This window comes from Buceros rhinoceros, unplaced genomic scaffold (genome assembly GCF_000710305.1).
Source record: "Buceros rhinoceros silvestris isolate BGI_N320 unplaced genomic scaffold, ASM71030v1 scaffold16538, whole genome shotgun sequence".
NCBI classification, from domain to species: Eukaryota; Metazoa; Chordata; class Aves; order Bucerotiformes; family Bucerotidae; genus Buceros; species Buceros rhinoceros.
The window spans coordinates 13,850-35,002 of NW_010428771.1; the positions used below are offsets into that span (position 1 = coordinate 13,850).

Below are 21,153 nucleotides of genomic sequence, written 5' to 3' on the forward strand. Positions count from 1 at the left end.
CCTTTTTTCTTTTTCATTCTGCTTTATGCAGAATAGTTTCTGCTGAAAACTGTTTGGTTTTCTCAGGGAGAAACTGATACTAATATCTTAACTAATCAGTAACTTCTGCTGTGTTTCAAGCTAAATAAATTAAATGAAGGTAGTCAAAAGACTGAGCTATTTTTCCTCCAGAGACTGGCTCAATACTACTCAATAACAATGATAGTGGTTCTTTTACCTTTTTCTTTAAAGTAACTGTTACTCACAGGTTTCAAAATCCTTTGAAACATGGGCGAGTTAAATCTGACAGCACTTTATGGGAAGGTGATCAGTAGTGTGATGTAGAGCCAAACAAAGCTACTGGACATTCCTTCACTAGGTCATTGCACAACAATCTTCAAAAAACAGTGTTTGAGGGCTTTTTTGAGCAAGAGGTTGTGCTCTTTGTGTTTACTGTTTTCAGTGTCCGATGTCAGAGATGGATTTATTTTTATTTCATTTTAATTTAATTTAATTTTATTTTAAAGAAATTGTCAAAACCATACTAGGAATTTCTCGTCAAGAGGAGAAACATTATGAAAGGCAGTGCTCATATATAGTTGTGTAGTCTGCAGCTAGTGGTTTTTGTGGATGCCTAGACAGCATTTGTAAATGTCTGGTCTGGTCTTTCATTGCATCTTAGTACAATCTTCACTGGAGTAAACCATGAGGAGGATTTAAGGTATATGTGATGTTATCCATACCAGTGCTACTACAAAAGTTAGTTCACCAGTTGTCCTACTCAGCAGAAACTACTTTGTGATAGCTTGTAAAGTAAGAAATGGAGAAGATGCTTCTTGGCCTATGTCTGACACCATTTAAATATTGGAGTTTTAGCTTTTGCTCAGTGGAAGAAGAGTTGGCACAGAGATCTGTTTCTGAGACCCATCTACAGTGTGAACGAATTTAAGCGAACACCCTTAAAGTCTGAGAGGGTTTTGGTGGGAGATAGATACAAAACAATCACAAGAGCACTGATTCTTTCCAGCTCTTACCATTGTAGTGAGAGACTGGGGAGAGAGTCAATTGTTCATTTTGATGACTCTCTAGTCTTCTGTTTGGTCAAGGTTGTTTATGTACTTTGGTGAGTTTCTCCACTTTATTAAACGTACTGCTCACTTCCTTTCCTCTTTTTATAGGAGCTGGATGGCTTGATAGAGATAAACAAAATGACTCACAAGCTTCTGAGTAGATATATGACCTTGGACAGCTTTGATGCCATGTTCAGAGAAGCCAATCACAATGTGTCAGCCCCTTATGGAAGAATCACTCTTCATGTATTTTGGGAACTCAATTACGATTTCCTTCCAAACTACTGCTACAATGGGTCCACTAACAGGTTAGCATGGCAGCCTTTTGTTTTGCAGCAGTTCTTTTATCACCCTCCAGCAACTCCTTTCCTAGCAAATGCTCACAAGTCCAGCTCCATTCATTTAGTGTGTTTTCTGCTGCTAGTGCTTTACTTGAAATGAAGCAGCATGAGTCATTTTACTAAGTACTGTCAAATGTATGAAAGCCTGTTATTTGTCCACAATAGAAGTCAAACGTAACCTCAGCATCCGAATTCTGACGTTTTAATGACTTAGCTGTGATACGCTGAAAAATAAAATGTGTCCAAAAATACTGCAGAGTGCATATCAGGAAGATATTCTGGTAAACAGGATCCTCAGCTGTGAGCTAATGGAAATAAAATCAGATTCCTGATTCTGTGTTGATGTGAAGAAAAGGATTTTTACTGGAGAAGGGAAGAGTTCAGTGTTCACTGCAACTACAGTTGCAGAACTTTAGTTAAAGGCTGTAAGCCTTTTAAGTAGAGCGAGTAATAGAAACAAAGAGAAAGGTAGGCTCTGAAGTTTGAATGAGTGGAAGGTGCAGTGCTTGGGACTTCACATTTCTGGGCTTCCTGCTTGTGCACTGTTTTTAGGATTTGTGTTGCATTTAGCTTTTACTGAGGTTTTGGTTAAAGAGACGGAAAAGTGATATTGAGTATTGAGCTGCAGGAAGATGAGGAAATTTGAAGATTCTGTTGGGGGAGGGGGAAAAAAAGTGGTTTTCTGGTTCAGTTTTAGCTCAGAAACTTCTGCTACATTAATCTGTTTGCACAGGAGAGTTGAATGTATTTCTAAGGAAGCCACTATGCAGTTGATGTAACTGGAGGTGAATATTAGAATACTCAGTGCAATTATTAAGAAACATATAAGCATAATATTAAAAGAAAATCTTGATGAAATGCTGATCTTCCACCTGTCAGCTGTAATGAAGGCCATTCGATAGCTGCTATAACAAGTCAGTCTGTGTTCACCCTGGCTATAAGGAGTGCTGTGCTGCAGACCACAGTGCTTGGGAAGTGAGCGTGGAACGCCGAAGGACACTAGAGGGATCCTGCAGGACTGTTGCGTGTGTGTTTGAAATTGGACACATAAAATGAGTTAGGCTGATCCTCAAGCTTGTCAGGTAATTAATTCAGGATAATCAATCTAAGAAATGATAAAGAAAGCCAGATCTTAAGCACTGTGTGTACCATGTGACCAATTTCATCACAGAGTTGCTTTGATTTCAGTCAAAAAAAGCAGTGTGGAAAGAATTAATGTGTGTGTTGCACTTACTATACCATGCCATTGATACTTCTGTTGGGAGAGGGAACAGAGAGTTTCTAGCCTTTTTGTAGCTCTTAAGCACATTCATTATGTCTACTAGTGCCCTGCTGTTAGCATGAACTTTAAATTGATGAGCAGTCTCTGCATTCAACTGTACAGGTTATTGTGTGCAAATATGTTGTGTGCAAATTCACAGGAAGCAGCTCTGTGAGAGCTGCTAGTTTAAGTCTTGACTCTTGACGGGTAATATCTTGCATGAAAGCTACCTGTAAACAAGGGAAGAAAAGTAACAACGAAAGGCTGGAATAAAGAGAAATAAGCATAATGAAAAGCGGGGGGGTTACTTGGTGATGAGGGGTTGAATGTAGAGCTCCCAGGAAATGTGTAATACCTGTGGTTTGCCTTTTATTAATTTGACTGCAGCCTCCTGACTGAGGAACTCCGCAGAGTTCCTTCTTTTAAAGTTAGCGTTTTGGTCAGATTAACTTGTGTCCAGTATCTTCTGAAGCTCTTTTCCTAGGAGTGCTTGAATGTGATGATTTCAGACATCTGTAAGAAGAGCTCAAGGGTTTAGAAACCCTGTAGGTTCGGTCCAGAGGTTAAGGCTATTCACACAGAAATATTGAAAAGCACTGCGTGCTTAATTATTTGGGACTTAGGAATTTTTTATATCTGAAAATGTACTGAGATTAAACAGTGGGGCTGCTGTTAAAAGATTTAGTAATTCAATAATTGCAGTTGCTGATTTTCTGAAATTTAGTCTCATTGGTGCTGGCCAGCTGCGCAGCTGTGTCCATACTTTGGTGTAACAGTTTGTGGAGAAGGAATGGGGATAGGCATTAAGAGTGAAATCCAAGGGTATTTTTACTGTAGTTGATCGCAAAAGAAAGAGGACAAACGTGAGGATAATGGCACGTGCGTATGAACTGCAGGTGAGGTCAAAACTCCTTCTAGTCCATTGTCCTGATGCTGGAAGCAGCCATGCAGAGGCCAAGTGTAAAAACAAGTGGTGATTTTTCTCCCAGAAAACATGCCAGCCTCTAGCAATGATCAGGTGTTTCTGTAAAACAAAAATGGTGGGAAGTTACTGCACTCCTGGTCATTTACAGTTTTCTGTTCCCCCCCACCCCCCCAGTCTATGTCCAGTCCTTTTTTTAAAGCTATGTGAGGTTTTGGCATTCAAGACGTGCTGTAGCGAAGTGCCTGCTACACCTCACTGCAGTGAAGCTGTGTGCTGCATGGAAAATAACCTCCTCTAGTTTGTTCTCAAGTTGTTGCCTGCCATTTCATATAGTGAAAGGCACCTGAACATCCAGTTTCCACTTGTCTTTTCTCTGCTGCTTGAGATTTTTTTAAAAGCTTTCTCTCATGTTGGCTCTCAGTTGCATGATTTTCCACACCATGAGTCTTTGTCGTGCTTATGCCTGCATCTATACTTTTTTCATTCCCCTGTATATTTGTGGAGTTAGGAGGGCTAGGGCTGTCCAGGAGATTCAAAAGACACAAGTACAGCTTCCAGATTTTTGTTCCTGTTCCTTTTCCACTATCTGTAGTGTTCCTTTTTCTGCCTTATTTTCTTTACTAATTCTAAGTTGGTCTTTTCCTTCCATGATAGCTTTTTTTTGTGTTAGAGGGCTAACAACGGAGCAAGTGTGAGACAGCCTAGACATTTAATAGGGTTGAGGATTTTCAGCGCTTTCTTGACACAAATGGTGCAAGCTTCCGGAGACAACAGTCAGACTGGTAGCATCATTTCCTTTCAACACTCAATTATCCAGATCTTCATTCCCTGCTAAAAATGCATGTGTATAGCACTCTTCCAAACACAGTGTGACACGTTCCTTCTGAGGATACACATTTGTCACACAATGAACAAGAAGACCAGCTTTTTACGTTTCAGTCTTCCTGCCTGCCTGCCTTTCCCCCTTCCTTTTGCGAGCCGTCTCTCTCGTACTGCTTTTGAGACTAGTTTTCACAGGAGAACAGATGTGTCTTCTTACCTTGCTTGTACCCTGATAGTCACTGCTCAGAAAGATTTTCAGCCTGGACTGAGCCTGAAACGCAGTGCTGTCAGTGAAAATTGCCTAATTTCTGCCACAAAGAGCCAAGTGGTGCAGGAAGGGTCATGCAAAGTAGGGATGACTGCTGTCAATTACCTTTCCCCACCTTAAAAAAAAAAAAAGAAAGAAAAGTCTTTCTGCCAAAAGAAAAGGTGATAGCAATGAGCTGGCAGATAGCTGTTACTCTTCCATGCGGTGTTTCCTCTGCTGTTTCCTCACGCTTCAGTTTGTGCCCTGTTTTCTCTATCTTGACATCCATGTTCAGGAAGGGTGAGTTAGATCTAGCATTCACTAAGAGAGGAGGTGTAGGGCTTCCCTTAGGGCTGGTGGACAGGACAAACTAATGTGAGAGGGCTGGAAGTTAAAAGTCTTCATACCAGTTAGACAGAGAAATGCAGGGGGACACTTCCTGTATGATCAGTGAAGAAATATTGTGATACTTTATTACTTCTGAGATGAAGCTTGGAAAGATTACGAATGAGATTGTCTGATCTGGTGCCTGCAGTAGCAAGGCAGCAGGCTCATTGAACCAAAGCAGTCTCCTTCAGATTTATCCTTATTTTGTTAAATAGATTATGGTAATTAGAATTGTAGAATTATTTAGGTTAGTTTGTAAAGTGCTCACTATGAATGGCTTCCTGAAAGGTATCACAGAAACACCGATATACAATTATTTGATCCCCTTGTCCTTTAGCAATCACTGTTGCAAAGCTTTGGTAAGTCAGCAGGCTTTTCATCTGCTTAATCTGCTTGGACTGCTTACAGCCTACGTTGATTAAAATGGATAAATTGCTGTGAGATCATCCATACTGATTAAAAATGAAAAGAACTGACCATCTTGGCGTGTGCCAAAACCTGCATCCAGCAGTATCCAAGTGAAAGATGAAATTTGCCGAGCCTGAGCATTGTTTTTCAAAGAGCTGCAGTCTTCAAAAGAGATGTTTCTATTTCTTGGAGGAGGAGCAGGAGGAAGCCAGCTGACAGATTGTCAGAAAGAAAACACACACACACACAATGAAAAAGTTTGAAGAAAAGGAGATGATGCTGAACTGTAAAGATTTCTATACAGCCCTCAGTTTAGAGGGAAAAAACTAATACTTATCTGAACGATATATTGGGATTAGTCCCATATGTGCTAGAACAATGCGATCTCTTTAGCCTTTTGTATCCTCACAAAGGCTAGAGCCCCTCTGTAAAGTAACAAGTGACTGTATCTCTTGCTCCTACTTCCTTTTCTTAACCTCTTTCTTCTTCTCTTGGCATCTTTCACCCAAGAAAGTATAAGATGCGTGTTTGCTTCAAGACTTAAAGAAATACTTGAAGACTTGGAGAAACCCCCAGGAATGCAGAGGAGCACTGGGGATCACAGAAGAGTTACCTGTGGTTGTAAAGAGCTAGTGAAACTTAGGGACTGTGTCTCAGAAGTATTTTTTCCAGTATTTGATTTCTGAGTCTGTGATTTCTTCTCCATCCCAACACAGTCTGACTGGTTTGCTCCCAGACGCTAATGACGTTGTAATTAAAATACATTCATAACCTTTTTGGAAAGACTAAGAATTATTGTTACAGCTTCCAAAGTCATGGGATGCACCTACATTTATCTTCTGAGACACTCTTTTCCTAGTGAAGGTTTTAATATAGTAACAACGAATCGGCTCTTGCCCAATATGTCTGCACCCTGCAACCCAGTCTTACCTCAAATGACATGGCATCTCTTGATTTTTTCCATTTTAGAGATTTCCTTAGGGCTTGAAAATTGATGTCAGTTTAAAAAGGAGTAGGATTTAGGGAGAAAGAAAGGGGAATAGAGTAATCTCTGGGACTGTCGTGTGTTGCAGATTACTCTGAATTCTATCAAATGTTTACAATATCTCTGGTAAACTCATTAATGAAGTATCTGCAGAGAACAGATGCAAGTAATCTCAAGGAGTTGTTTTCAGTTGCTACGTAAGTGAGAGAAAGGGGGGAAACTTGTGAACTGAAGAAATGTAAATGTGAGGAGATTTAAATTGTATGTATAGCATAAAAATGGTACACATCAATGATCTTTTTTTCCTCAAAAGCTCTAAAGGCAAGAACTTCTGGGCTTCAGAAAGGACAAGTGCTTTTGGAAAGACAGGGCTAAAAGACATATGAACAAGTGGCTGAAACTGTGGGTGTAACTATTTCTGAGCAGGTTAAAAATTATAGAAAACCTTGTCCTGAAGTTATAGATTCTCCCAAGAATGATTCAGATTACTCAGAAATAATTGTAAGCAACATGTTGCAATTTATACGTTTGGGTGAAACAATTTTTAATTAACATCTCTGGTTTTGTTTCAGCTAGAAAACTGGATGTATTATAAATAGAATTTCTATGTCCTTTCTAGGAAAAAATATTAAAAATGTATTTTGTGTGCTGATTAAATTCAAAAACTTTAAGCAAAACCAGATCAAGATATAATTGTATCTTATCGCATAATGTATTGCAATCTTCCTTTCCTGAAACCTTTTCTGAGATGCATTTATTTACTCAGATATCACTCAGCACAGCCTGATCCGATACAACCATTTGAAGTACACTTCTTAAATAGCTGGTTTTCCTCTTCTCTGTGTATATACACCTTTGCACGATTTACCAAGAAATCCTTTTTACCAAGTTAAAGAATAAAGTAGCCATCCACCCTGCAACCACACACACCAGTAATTTTTCTCGGTTAACTGAAGTTAAGCAGAATCAGAATCGTAGTAGATGTCGATCAACTTCTTTTTGCACTAAAACTGTAGTGCTGCAAAATGCGCATTACACAGTGAACAGGCAACATCAGGGGAGTAGGTCTGTGCTGCTTGTTCACAGGAGGACTTGTGCCTGCAGAGTTCTGCCCAAGCACCGTCCTTCAGACTCTGCGGCCCTCAGTTCGGAGTGGGCTGTTGGATCTTGTCTTCTGCGGTACTCCGTATCTTTGTAGTTCTCTTGTCATCCTCTTAACAGTATACAAAGGTAAAGCTAAACATGATGTATATTGGTGCATGCTCACGCTCAATTACCGTCAAACTTTTGAAACACTAATTTTGCTAAAAAGATTATACCCTTCCTCCTGAGGTGCTTTGTGTTTTCTTGTCTTTTTTTAAAGATATTAACCTAAAGTATTTCTTCTGCTGTGAGCTTCCTTGGGGGGCAAAAAACTCCAAAACTTTAAATAGAAATGTCCCGTTTTTCTCTAAAGGAGTTCATTCTCAAGGACTTAACTTGGAAAGCACAAGGAACTTCATTACTCTTTGCGAGAGGCTGTTTGGTAGTTGCTTCTTTTTTTGCTGGGCTAGAGTAGAGGTGAGAAGTATTTTGGGACCCTGCACACCACTGGAAGAAGGAGATCCCAGTAAGTGATGGAGGATTGCATTATGACTGGTGTCCAGGCTTCTGGGCAATGCGGGCTGGGCTATGTGCTCCTCCAGTTCCCGCTTGGGCTGAAAGGCCAGTGGTCTGGCTTTGATTTTACATGTAGAACAAAAGCTGTGTTTTATAGGGTAAGGCATTAGGCACACGCCTACTAACCTAAGTATAATTAATGAATTCTTTATCTTGTTTTTATAGATTTGTTCGGACTGTGCTACCATTTTCTCAGGAGTTTCAGAGAGATAAGCAGCCTAACGCACAGCCACAGTATCTCTACGGATCAAAGGTTGGTTTTAATTCCCTTTATGTTTTTATACATATATATAAATATTCCCGTTATGTATTATGGTTTGCTAGTATTTAAAAGTATCTTTTTAAATTATGGAAATTGTGGGATATGAAAGTTATTAAAAATGGACTCATACATTTTGTGAGTATTTTAAATCCAACGTACACTTTTTTTCAGGTATTGCTGTGAAGCTCACCATATGTTTCAGCCGAAGTACGAATTATTAGTCTGATGGTTAGTCTTACCTGATTTAGTTAAAAATAGGTCCTTCTCTCAACCACTTTGGATTGCACAGTTGCTTATAGCAGTAGAACAGACTCAAAGAAAATACTAATTAGTTGTCTAAAGTGAAGTAAGAACAAGAGCCCGTCTTGGGTGCTGCTGCCTTCCTGGTTACAGTGATGAGACTGTGATGGCAGGAGAGAAGGAAACAGATAGGAAAAACTGCTTCAGATGTTGTCTGACTTCAAAATGATATAGATTCTGACCATCCTAAACTATCAGATACCAAACTGCTTAAATAATTTCCAAAAACATTGCAGCATTTCTTTTGGCATTTTCAACCCAAGGACCTCAAGATCATTGTGGTGAGCTTGGCCTTCTGACCATCTCATATGCTGTATTAGTATCATCTTTCCTGCAGATTAGGAGTGCCTGGAAGGCTTACGGAAGTTTTCAACGGAAGTGTACACGATATACAGTCACATGCTCCATGCCTTAAAGCAATGACCAATACTGAGGTTGGAAAAGGCCTTATGTGGCTCACAAGTTGAGAGAGTACTTGGCACAAGAGAATAGTCTTGGGCTGTCATGGAAGTTACCCGAGCGAAGAAAGTTATCCTGTGTTCACAGGACCAGTGCCATGCTAATGAGTATGTTGGAAGGATAGACTTATTCTCTCTGATCACTGCAGATTTATTTTCTTATGCTTTGGAATTATTACCTGAGTCTTAATGACAGTTAAAGGCATAGCACATTAACATATATCTGCATTTTTAATATCCAGTCAGAAATATTGGTCTACTTCCAACAGCAGTAAAAGCCAGCAGTGGTACCTCCAGCAAACCATTCGAGCATATTTAACAAGATGTGACTCTTGATTTTGTGTTGTTTTCTTGAGTATCAGGGAGGCAAAATGCAGGTATGGAAAAGATAGATAAAAATACAAGGATTGAATTAGAGGATTGTCAACTAAAAAAAGGAGTTTTAAAATGATGTACTTAGTTATTCTTGTAATTTGTACAAGTGCACTAAGTAGTTTTCGTATCTATCTACATTTGTTATCTAGCTCCTACTTAAACATGAGCATAATTAGTCCTCTTACTGTTATTTTCTGCACATCATACCCTATTTATACAGTGCAATCATCTCTGTGATTTGCCCAGCAAGCTAGTTTTTTGAAAGCTGAAGAGATAGGCATGAAATTTGTAATTTCAGTCCCAATATATCTGCTGCATTTGTAAAACTTCCATGCTTTTAAAAAGTAAAGGAGGTGGAAAAGAGTTCACACATGTTTAATGTAGAATGTAACAGCTGATTGTCTGGTACTGTGAGTACTGTTTTATATAATTGCTTTCCAACAGAGAACAGTAGATTACAGACAAGTGGGATTTTCTTACATTAGAGTTATTGAGTTCCTGACTATTTTAGGAATTCACCAGATGCAGTGTAAAGAGCAAAAATCCCACTGAATTTAGTAGAGATCGTTATCTTAATTTATCTAAGCGATGATACAGTGGGGTGAGTGACAGAGGATTAACTGGGGAACCCTTTTTTATCAGTCAGGTTGCATTATTAAAATGAGTTACTCCGAGAGCTGTTTGTTTTCAGAAATCTGATTATTTTTCTGTATGAGCAGGAGCAATCCAGGTGCATTTCTGGAGCAGATTTTGTAATTTGATATGCCTATATTAGCAAATATCCCTGACTCCCTGTAGCTTTACATTTTTACATATGTGTATTCTTATTCTAAATCTAATAACTTGGAATTGAGGATATCTGAATGGAATTTTGGGAGGACATTTCTACTGTATATAGCAAGTAACAGATAGTAATTCTTACGTGATAGAGGCTGCACATTCTAGCACGTGATGGAATTTTTCTAATTTTTTTTTTAATTTTCTATTATTTCTATATTTTCTATTATTCCATGTACTGTATAGCTAGGCTTGTCACAGACCATATCCTTGTTTGGGTCCTTTAATGGCTATATTGTTGAATTGCCTCCTCACTGGATGATAATGAGGTATGGAGTAGCTATAGTGGGGTTTTAAAATTTATGTTATTATCTTTTTTTAATTCTTGAACTACTCAAGATACTCAGGTGAGCACTTTGTATGGATCATATAGACAGGGAATATATTTATTTTCCTTATTGGACTTCTCTGTTGTTGCTTGGCTTTGCATTTTCTGGTGTTTTGGAGGGATTGGGTTTGGGGGTATTTTTGGCCACCTATGGTGTTTGTTATTGAGGTCAAGACAAGAGTTTGTGGTTTCTTGTGCATGTACACTCATACACGCAGGTACTGGACTGCAGTGCCTAACCATTTCCTGTGCAGAACCTTTGCTCGAGCAATGTCCTTGCTTAAGAGTGTTTAAAGCAATTTTTAGTTTTGACCTCAAAGCGTTCACATGTTCTCAGTATTTCTAAATGGATCAAAGCATTTGGTTTATATTAATGTGTTTTAATGCTTTGCACAGACACGTGTGTCCACATCCTCTGCTGCATCTAAAGTTTTCTGAGCAGTATCTTCTTCCAATTGGCAAAACAGAAACCCAACATACAGCTTGCTTCTGGCTGACATGGGAGCAGAGCTGTCATGTGGGAAGAAGCCAACCTGCAACAGCTTGTCAGCCTTTTGAGTGAGCAGGCGTCATTTAAAACCTCATTGTGTATGGCCATTGAAATCCCTTTACTTGGGTAAAGTGCCTGTAGGATTAATTAAATGGATATTAGCAGATTGAAATTTGGCAACATGGATTGGATGTCTAAAATACTTAATACAAATAAGAAAGAGTCTCTTTAGAGGATTTGAAATGTTTATGAAGTACCTTGTTTTATAGAGGTCATGTAGAGCAGAATTTAAGAGCTTCCTTTTTGGCTTGTTCAACATTTTCCAAAGATTTTCATGTTTGTATGTCTTCTGTATTTTGAAGATGCTAACTCATTTGTTTTGTGAAGAAAGATCCCTTCGGAAAATACTTTTCAGTGTGAATAGAGTGGGTTTTTATCTACTGCTGGTGCACACATTAACCTCTTGTTACCATTTTAGTAATCACTTAGAATGTTTGCCCCTTACTAGATCACTGTTAAAACTTAACAATGAACTACCAAAACACAGAATTGCCAGAATGAACCTGGCTGAAGCCGTAATAAAACTTTCTGAGCAAGAAACAAAGAACTGTATAGCTCTGTGAGTGTGTGATGACATGAGTTCTTCAAAACTAGTGCAAAAGTCAGATGACACTCTCTGTACGTTGCTCATTTGCAGCAGGTGCGAGATGGTCCATTGCTTTTGAGGTGATACAGATGTTTACCTAAGTAGTGCAGACTAAACTCCTTTGGTGGAATGGTTAGGTGAGGTAAATCCCATTCCTAGGAGTACTCCCATGGTAACTCCTTGCCTTCTCAATCTGATGTATAGATGTGTCTTTTTGTGTATACATGCCTGTGTATAAATAACAAAATTCGGTAGGTGAATTGTCTCAAAACTGTTTTAAGACTGAACTGCTCCTTGTTCTCAGTATGGTATGTACATGTGTGTAACGGATAAATGCATGTAAATATATGTATTGGCTGCCTTAAAACCCACATAAAGAAACAGATATGCAGAGAAGTAAACAGGTTTCCAAGGACCCAAGATGTTGGCAGAGATAAGAATGTCTCTTGGCTCCATCCCTTTAAAATCATCTTTTCTCTCTGATGAAATCACAGTCAGAGAATTGTTACCGTTAATTTGATTACAAGATAATTCTAAAGAATTTTCTTCCGTTCCCTCTATCTAGCCGCCCGTTTTTGGCAGTAAACCTGTTGGCTTCATGCTCTGAAGAGAGTGTTTCAGTGTCTGTTTCATGAAACATGTTCATTTGAAACAGCAGGAAACTTGTCATCTTCACAGTTTATTTAAGACTGATATGTAAGACAAAAGTGTCAGCAGGAGGAAATGCTCTGTAGGGGGTGGAGAACATGTTATTGCTGAACTTAACACAACAAAGATGCCTTTTGAAGTGTTTTCTAAAAGTAATACTCGCCCCCACACATGCTTTTGTGTGTTGTACCTATCCTAGTAGAAAAAAAGTAAAGACGATGCATCAGACTTATGCCTGCTCCTGTCTTCCTAGTCATATGGGAGTTGACGTCTTTCAGAAGGTGTGGGAAATGTTATCAAAATACAGAAGCTGAAAAGACCCACTGCCTGCTGTGAAATATTCAGCAAGCACTCTTGCCAAAATTGTAAACCCCCTTGACTTCCAGGGCATGGTGGAAAGCGATGGCAGCTGCCCAACCAGCAGCATTCCAACCTTTACTGGTTACAGCCGAACTCTGTCAACAAGACCTCACTTTACACGTATGTTTGTATCAATAGCAGTTTAAAATGCCTGCAGTCATGATGTATTTTTGTTTTTTAGACATACCATACTAAGTAGCAGTGATAAGATTTATTATGGTTTTATGGAACACAAATGCACTTGAGAGATTTAAAACAGGGTGACTTAGACACGTAACCCAGACCAGACTCATCATGTTGTGAGGGTGAAGAGATTTCTGTCCAAAGGGCCTTTCTTGGCATTTTGTCATGAAGCTCAAGGCAGAGCGAGATGATTGGTAGATTTGCTTGTTACAAAAATAAGATGTATTTTGGCATTTTTTTACTTCCTAGCCCTTCATTACACAAAACGTACTGTGCGGTTGGGTAGAAATCTGTGGATGGTGAATGAGTTTTATCATTAAAACTGAAAGAGAAAGAGAGAAGGAAGGGCCAGGAGATGCTTCTCTGAACTCTGTATTTTCCCCCACAGAGAGTCACTTGCCCGTGGAGCAGAGGATAGCTTGTGGTAGGAGAAGAAGGTGGCTTGTGGTGGGTGCAGAAGAGTGCGAAATACGGTATTTCCTGAGGATGTTTCCGTAGTTCCATTTAAATTGTCCTTAGAAAGTTGCTATCTTGTATACGCTTTTAGACCAAGGGGAAATTGCAGACAGGCAAAGGATACCATTAAAATCCTGGTAAGTTTAGCTTACACGCCGAGACTGACCCCATTCACGTGGGAGCTTTGGAGAGCACCGTGATCGGCGTAGTGTGTGCAGTAGTTTGTAGTGTGTAGTTCAAGAAATGGTTGGGTTGTGGGATAGAGCTCATACTGACAAGCCACTGCTCTGGGGATGTACGTAGGGGTGTACATTCCACTTGCCTGTAGAGTGGCAGTTTGGGTTGCCATCTGAAAAATTCTACTCAGTTTTATTTACTCTAGTAAAAAAAAAAGTATCTTGGTCAATTTTTAAAAGTTATTTTTATATTTGTTTATTTTTGTTTCAGACTAGTGAAAAACAACTAAAAAAATTCCCTCAAAATGTAAAATGATTATTCACTACATGCTTCGTTTTTAAATAATGGAGTGCAGCTGAAGTGCTCACTTCTTGGCAATCTGAATCTTTGCCTCCAGGTACCTCTGGCTGTGTATAGACTGTTGGAAAGCCACACCATACCGGGGATACAGGCGGGGGCGCTCTGGCAAGCAGTCGGAGCTCCTTGTTGCGAGCACTAGCAATGAACGGGATGGGTTTGAAGCAGTTGGGATGTCATGTGTAGTAAAAATCTCCCCCCTGACAAAAGGTTTCTAATTTATAGCAGAGCACTGTTCTGCATTGGCACTCGTTCCCGGCTTTTGGAAGTCGGCATGACAGGCTCTTTGCATGCTGAGGGATTCTCTATGATTGTGGCTAGCTGGATGCCTCCTGGATGCTTTCCCTCGCTGTCCTGCATCAGCTGGCTCTGCCTGCCGAGCTCCTCCGAGGTGTATGCCATGCTTTTGGTCCATGCCTTCCTGTGGTCTTCTTTGGAAGTCCCCTTTTGCCCTTGCAAACGCTCACGTCTCCTGCGACACAGGAGGTGCAGGCAGCCGTAGATGAGGATTGCGGCGATGATGAGGAGCAGGACGCTGCTGGTGAGCCAGATGCCCAGTGCCAGCTCTTTCTTGGTGTTGCTGGTGGATGCAGGGTCTCGTTCCAGTGTGTTAAAAACTCTGCACTGGTCACTGGAGGGGTTTGCAGACTGGCAGGTCACGCACAGGATGTAGGTTGTTAGCGGAGTTAGGTTTTCGACAACAAAGGATGAGCGACTGGTGGGCACCCTCTCTTCCTTCTGAAAGCTCTTTCTCGTGTAACTGGATACCATGCTGTTCCAGTTAGGGTGGTACATGACGCTGTAAAAGCTGTCGACACAGCCGGCCATTTTTGGCCAAATTACCATTGCTGTTTCTCCTGTGATGTTTTGGACAGTTATTCCCATTGAGGTGTTGCTCAGGTAGGATTTTTTCCTCTCCCGCCACTGAAATCACTGTGAAAAGGGAAGACGTGCGTTTCCCAGGGAGACAACTGAGAAGCTGCAGTGCTGGGGATGTCGCGTGGATCGTAACTGTAGCTCTCTGTAATCTGGGAAAGGAGATTAGAAAAACTGTGCTCTTATCTTTGGTACTGCTGTGTAAAAGTGGCAATTGGAAGTTCCTAGTCTGGAGTATTTTAAACTGTGTGTCTCTTTCCCAAGTAAAAGGATGAACATATGCTTATAGCAATTCAACTGGAGCCGCTGCCTGTACAGGTGACTAGTTCTATCTCGTCTCTCTGAGAGATGGCGTGTTTTGCAGAATTTGCTATCGGGGAAACAATTCCTTTCACAGGTGGTTTGTGGTGGTTTTGGTTTTTTTTAAGATGACTGAAAAAGAAATGAAGCAGTTGGTTTTCTTCTCTAGTCTGAGTATCTTGCATTTTATTTTACTTACTGGAGTTTTTACATGAAATCAAATCTTGCTTACACGAGCAGTGAATTTTCTTGTGGCAAGAGAGGGGTGTCAGGAGTGGATACTGAGGGATAAATTCCTCTACCATCCACAAGCCTCCAGTCCTGCCAGTCACAATCGATTGAATAACAAAACAATAGAAGTTTCTTAGCTGCTGACACTCTCCATTTTTTGCTGGTGAGTTAGCACATCTGTAGCCACTGCTGGAGCAGCGGCTGTGATGACTCTACATTGGTGGCATCGCAGTATTTAGTCTTGGTGCTTGTCAGCCTCTTGGAAAAGCTTGCTCGAACTAAGCTTATTTGGTGAAATACAACTTTCACTATAGCACACCTTTTTGATAAGTAGTGGGTTTTAAAAAAATTGCTAATACTGTTTTCTGTTTTAAGTGATTGTATGCAATTCCACTGTCTGTCTGCCCTGAACTTAAACTCCTCCCCATAATAAAATTAAAATTGTAAAAAACTGCCAGTACTTTGGGATTCTCAGGTTGTGTTACCACTGTAAGTAGTGAAAGGAAACCATCTATCTTCTGCAATTTTCTAAACACATCTATTAAAGAATATATAGTAACAGCCAGTGGGTATTTTATTTGTTTTTTGTGGGTTTTTGCTTTTACTGCTGTGAGGGTAACTTTTTCAAAAGAGCCTACCTCAGAAATTTAATTTGATTCTTTTAGTTTAATAGTCAGTTTCTAGTAGCACTCATGTGAAAGTTTTTTCCATGGTCAAAGTTTGTTGTTTTTTTTTTTTATGAAGGTAAATGCCCATGGTAGTAACTCTGAATTTCATTGTTTATGACTTCATTATAAAAATTAATTTATTTTTTAATGATCAGATTTAAATTACTAAGTCTCCTGACTAAATAACAGTGGATTATTAAAAATTCTCCTGTTGAAGAAAGCTCATAAAATATTCTGAAATTATTCTGTAATACTTTTATTGTATTTTATACTACACAGGGGGCTTGCAAAATATACATTATTTTGGTGGGATTTTGATAGCTACATTACATTAGTAGTAAGAATTCTGTGCCTGTTTATGTATTAAAATTGTTGCTTGAGGCTTTTGGATTATACTTGGGAGAAGGGAAGAAAAAGACGTATGATTATTTTCATTACAGTGTAAAACCTTAGCTATGACTGATCTGGGTAGATGCTGTTCTAATCAGTGTGGTAAGTGCACCCCTTTTGGTACAGCAACAACCTAAAGGAACAGAGTTTACTGTTGAATAAACTTATTAAACATTCTGGCATCTATCTGACTTCTGCAGATATTAAGGTCAGGGGCATTAGTAAGATCAGAGCTTTTACTTGCTCAGTTGTCTTCTCTTTAGCTGATAGATCCCAATTACTTGAAATTATAATTTTATTTTTTTTATAGAACACTTCCTAACACAGTCTAGAAACGATAGTTTCATCCTCACAGCATTTTGTAAGGAGAATGGTTAGATTTAAACTAAATAAGAATAGTACATTTCTACTGTTAAAAAACATCGGTTATTAGAAGACACATAATTACTGACATGTAAACCTTTGGGAAAACCCATTTGATGTTTTATAGATTATAAAGTCAGTACTTACCGTCACTTCCTGACGGAAATTTCAGAACAGAATTTTCGTACGGTGATGCTGCTGTGAAAATGATGCAAGTTTTCTGTATCCCTTTTCACATGAGTTATTTCCTGCCTGATCTCTGCTTGCCAGTTTGCTTTTTTTCCCTCTCAGATTCCCTGGACGGAATTCTCATTGCTTGGTGCTTTCAGTTTTTTTCTCTGCTGCTGCTGGTGGCAGGGTTTCTTTGTCTCTTCCACTTAAATTCATGCTAGAGCGCATCTTGTCTAAAGATGCTGTTGCTTTGCTTTTCAAAGAACATACAGGAGAAAAAATAATGTCTTTTTCCCTCCCCTCTCGCTTGCCCCTCCTTGGACAGTGCACTGCCTGAACACCCCTGTTTATATGCTCTTGTGCGCGTCCCAGTGATGCTGTGAGTGAGTAATGTTAGCACTTTGATGACATCAGCAACTAACAACTCTTATTTTTTTTTTTTTTTTAATTTAAGTAGGGGGGGGAGCAACAGCATCGCTTAAATAGCACTTTGATGACATCAGCAACTAACAACTCTTATTTTTTTTTTTTTTTAATTTAAGTAGGGGAGGGAGCAACAGCATAGCTTAAAAAATAATGAACCACCTCTTTTCTTCCCTGCCTCTCCACCCCCACCCACCCTTTGTTAGTGGCTTCTTCCTTAAGCATTTTAAACATTTGTGCATGGGGGTGGGGGGTTGAGGATGGGGACGACACACAGGTGGTGGTGCTTTCCAAATCCCTCGTCACAGTTTATAAAGCTCTTCTAATGCAGCGTTTAGAGGTGGACCGTTTTGGGTGCTTCCTCATGAGGGTTACATTTAAGAAAGATGTATTTTTAGATTGGCTGGCTTCTTATTGTTATCTATTGGTGAGTTTTTAAATACTGAAACCATGGTTTTAGGGCTTGCTTTTTCTACAACAAATTTCTGCTCTGTGCAGAGGAGTTTCCACTTCTTAACCTCATGGCAGTAAAATGCTTTAGCCTACTGAAGTAAAATTCTCCTTGTGTTATAGCTGAAATAGATAGTTTGGGCACATTTATTGTGTAGACCTACCTGATGGGAAACGTGAAAAGCAGAAGATGAAATCTTGCCTTTTAGGGACCGTTGTATAAATGTGCTTGGGACATATAAGTGTATAAATGCACTGGGTCGTTCATCTGCACTTATTTTCTCAAGGTTTTATCAGTGCTCTGCCCTGGCAGTGCCCCAGATCCTGTACAAGAGGGATGCAGCTTTAGGCGTCGGGTGGGGTGCGTTTGGAGTTTAGCCTTTTAGCCAGCTCTGATCTAATAGCAGGACTGTGCCCTGTAATTAGCCGTGTGTCTGTCTGAATTTGCATTCACAGGAGAGATGGCTTGAGTGTTTGGAAACAGCTCTCCTCCCCAAAATCAGTACAAGCCTGTGGTCCTTAGAACAGAGCTTCCCCAACTGACAGATGGCTGAGGCTGGGGTACCCTCCCAGAGCAGGGTGACCTGCAATGGGTTGCTCAGAAGCTTGTCCGGTTGGCTCTCAAATATCTCCAAGGACAGAGACTTCAAGTAGTGAAGTTTTTTCTGATGTTTAAATGGGATTTCCTGTTTGTGCCATTGCCCCTTGTCCTGTCACTGGGCACCTCTGAGCAGGGTTGGCTCCATCATCGTTGTTCCCCCCATCAGTTACCTATGCACATAGATGTGATCCCCCTGAGCCTTCTCACCTCCAGACTGACCTCTCTCAGCCTATCCTTAATGGAAAGGTGCTCCAGTCCCTTAATCATCTTTGAGCCCCACTGCTGGACTCTCCTATGTGTCTATCCATCCATGTCTCTTCTCTACTGGGGAGCCCACCACTGGACCCATCACTCCAGGTGTCTCACCCATGCTGAGTAGAGGGGACAGATCACCTTCCTTTGTCCGCTGGCAGTGCTCTGCCTAATGCAGCCCCACTGGATGTTGCCCATCTTTTGCCACAAGGACACACTGACGGCTCGTAGACAGCTTCTTACTCACCAGGACCCTCAAGATAAGAAAAACTAAAAAACAAGCCCCAATCCTACCTTCTGCAGGTCAGGCTGTCTTGCTGTATAGTTTCATCACACAGATGGAGACAGAAGTTCAGGCACATGAGAAATGTAACTTTTAAGTAAATTTCAGTACTGACAGCTTCTTGGATTTTCACACTGCAGAAGTAAATTGCTGGTTATAATTTTCTATGATTGTTGAAGCATGATAAAATTTATGTAATTTTCTATGTGTGAGTGATTTAATAGCACGTGCAAAAATTCTCACTGATGTCAGGCATTGACCCATTTGAAGGATGGTTTTGGATCTCTAGTTCTCTCTTGTTATGACCTAGATGGTCTCTTCTGAGCCTGTGCTTTCATGTATTTCTTTCATAGGGCAACAATTTTTCACCCATGAGGGTTTGTGCCGTACATGTAAGGCATCCACAAAAGGTGGCCAAGAAATGTTAATCTGTTGCCCAATTTGCATTTGCTATACATCAGTCTAGAATCCAATTTGGGGATTTCTAAGGCCACAGTTCAAAACATGTTGGAAACTGGTGTTTATGTAGAGATTTGCAACATAAATAGAAGTGCATCTTCTGTCCTGCTCTCTTCCAAATATGATTTGTAAGTCCTTTTCGTTTATGAGACTAAAAGCCTCCAAGAACTTGGTGGAGTTTCGTGACTTGAATTCCTGGTAGTTTCTTTGTGCAGTGCCATGTATTACAGTATCTGGTATTGACTTGCATGGATAATTGGGGCAGGATCTGCACAGAAGGATTGAAGGGAAGGTCAATGTTCTTCCTGGATACCAGTGAAGGAAAATTTTCTGTTACAGTTGATGTGTGTGGAGTTGAAATTCTAATGGTATGCTGTCTTTCATGTGTGTTTTGGAGAGAGTGAAAACTGCAGAAAAGAAAAGGAAACACAACAGAACCTTCTGCAAGAAAGGTTGACAAGATTCCCTTTTAAAATTGAATTTCAGATCATTAGGAGATTAACCCACTTACAGAAATGGAGGATGTTAAGTTTGCTAACTCTGAACCTTCAGCAAACAGTTCCTAAAGCCCTGCACAGCATCAGTCTGTACTGTTGTGTTTGCTTTGAAGTAATAGACGTTAATAGGGCAAAGCACCTGGCCCTGTGTGTACAACTGGAATAAATTCCATCGCATTATGTCCCAGACTTAGATTCGCTTTGATGTTGTGTACAGATAAGGGGTTTGAAAAAGAGGACTTCTTATTAACTAGTTGCAGAAGGCTGGGGTTTTTTGTAGGGTCCTCAGAGACTTAAAACACCTATTACGAACTGAAAATTGGTAACTTCTTTCAAGATGTTTTGTACATAAAATGGATGTATAGGAATAGAAGCTGTACTTTAAATTCAGGGATCTGAACACTTGCATTGATGTCTCTTACCCTTTTATACCTGTGTAGATAGAAAAACACAAAAGAGGAAATATTTGTGGCTTTATAAATGGTAAGTGAAAAATGCCTGGTGAAAAAAACAAAGATTTTCTTGCTAATACAGAGGTTTTGGCTGGGGTTCCTGTCTTTAAAAAAGGGAAGCTTTGTATTTTAATTTGCTGGAGGGTGAGATACAAAGTTATTGTTTTATTTTTAATATGCTTTAAAATGCTATTCAAATGAGGTTACTATGAAGGTGCAGTCAGCTGAAATTGTCATTAATCATACCTGCTCTCTCGTTTTAGGCATTGAACCTGGCTTACTCCAGCATCTACAGCAACTACAGAAATTTTGTTGGTCCTCCTCACTTTAAAGTCATCTGTAGACTTCTTGGGTATCAGGGTATTGCTGTGGTGATGGAGGAGTTGCTGAAAGTTGTCAAGAGCCTGGTATGCCTATTGTCTGTGTTTTTCTGCTATTCCAAATGGTTTCTGACAGGAAATGTCTCAAGAAAAACAAATGAAATTAAGATCTCAGATGAAGCTGATTAAAATGTATCTGTGTGCAGTCGTAATGAATTGCACTTAAGTTTAAGCCAAAGAAGTTGTCTTTTCCTTCCAGTCCCCATTGCCTGTGAGGAGCACGCTGCCAAAATAATCCAGCTAAACCAGGGGGTAGCTGTAGTATTCACTTCAGACGCTTGGCGCATTTGGCGGTTTGTTTACAGTAATTCCCACGATGTTCTAAGTACCTTTTTGATGTTCTAGAAAGGCTGGAGCCTGCTTTATGGGGTGCTGTGATCTAATCTTCAGGGAAAG

The 21,153-nt window shown here is 40.0% G+C and overlaps 1 protein-coding gene across 1 annotated transcript in view; it reads left to right on the plus strand.

The window, feature by feature from the left end:
* Positions 1-21,153, plus strand: part of LOC104498962 (cytoplasmic FMR1-interacting protein 1-like) — a 42,564-nt gene that overhangs the window by 5,382 nt on the left and 16,029 nt on the right. The window contains 3 exon segments of the mRNA XM_010142408.1: positions 1,158-1,357; positions 8,250-8,337; positions 20,641-20,784. Of these exon segments, the coding sequence (XP_010140710.1) occupies positions 1,158-1,357; positions 8,250-8,337; positions 20,641-20,784 (432 nt within the window).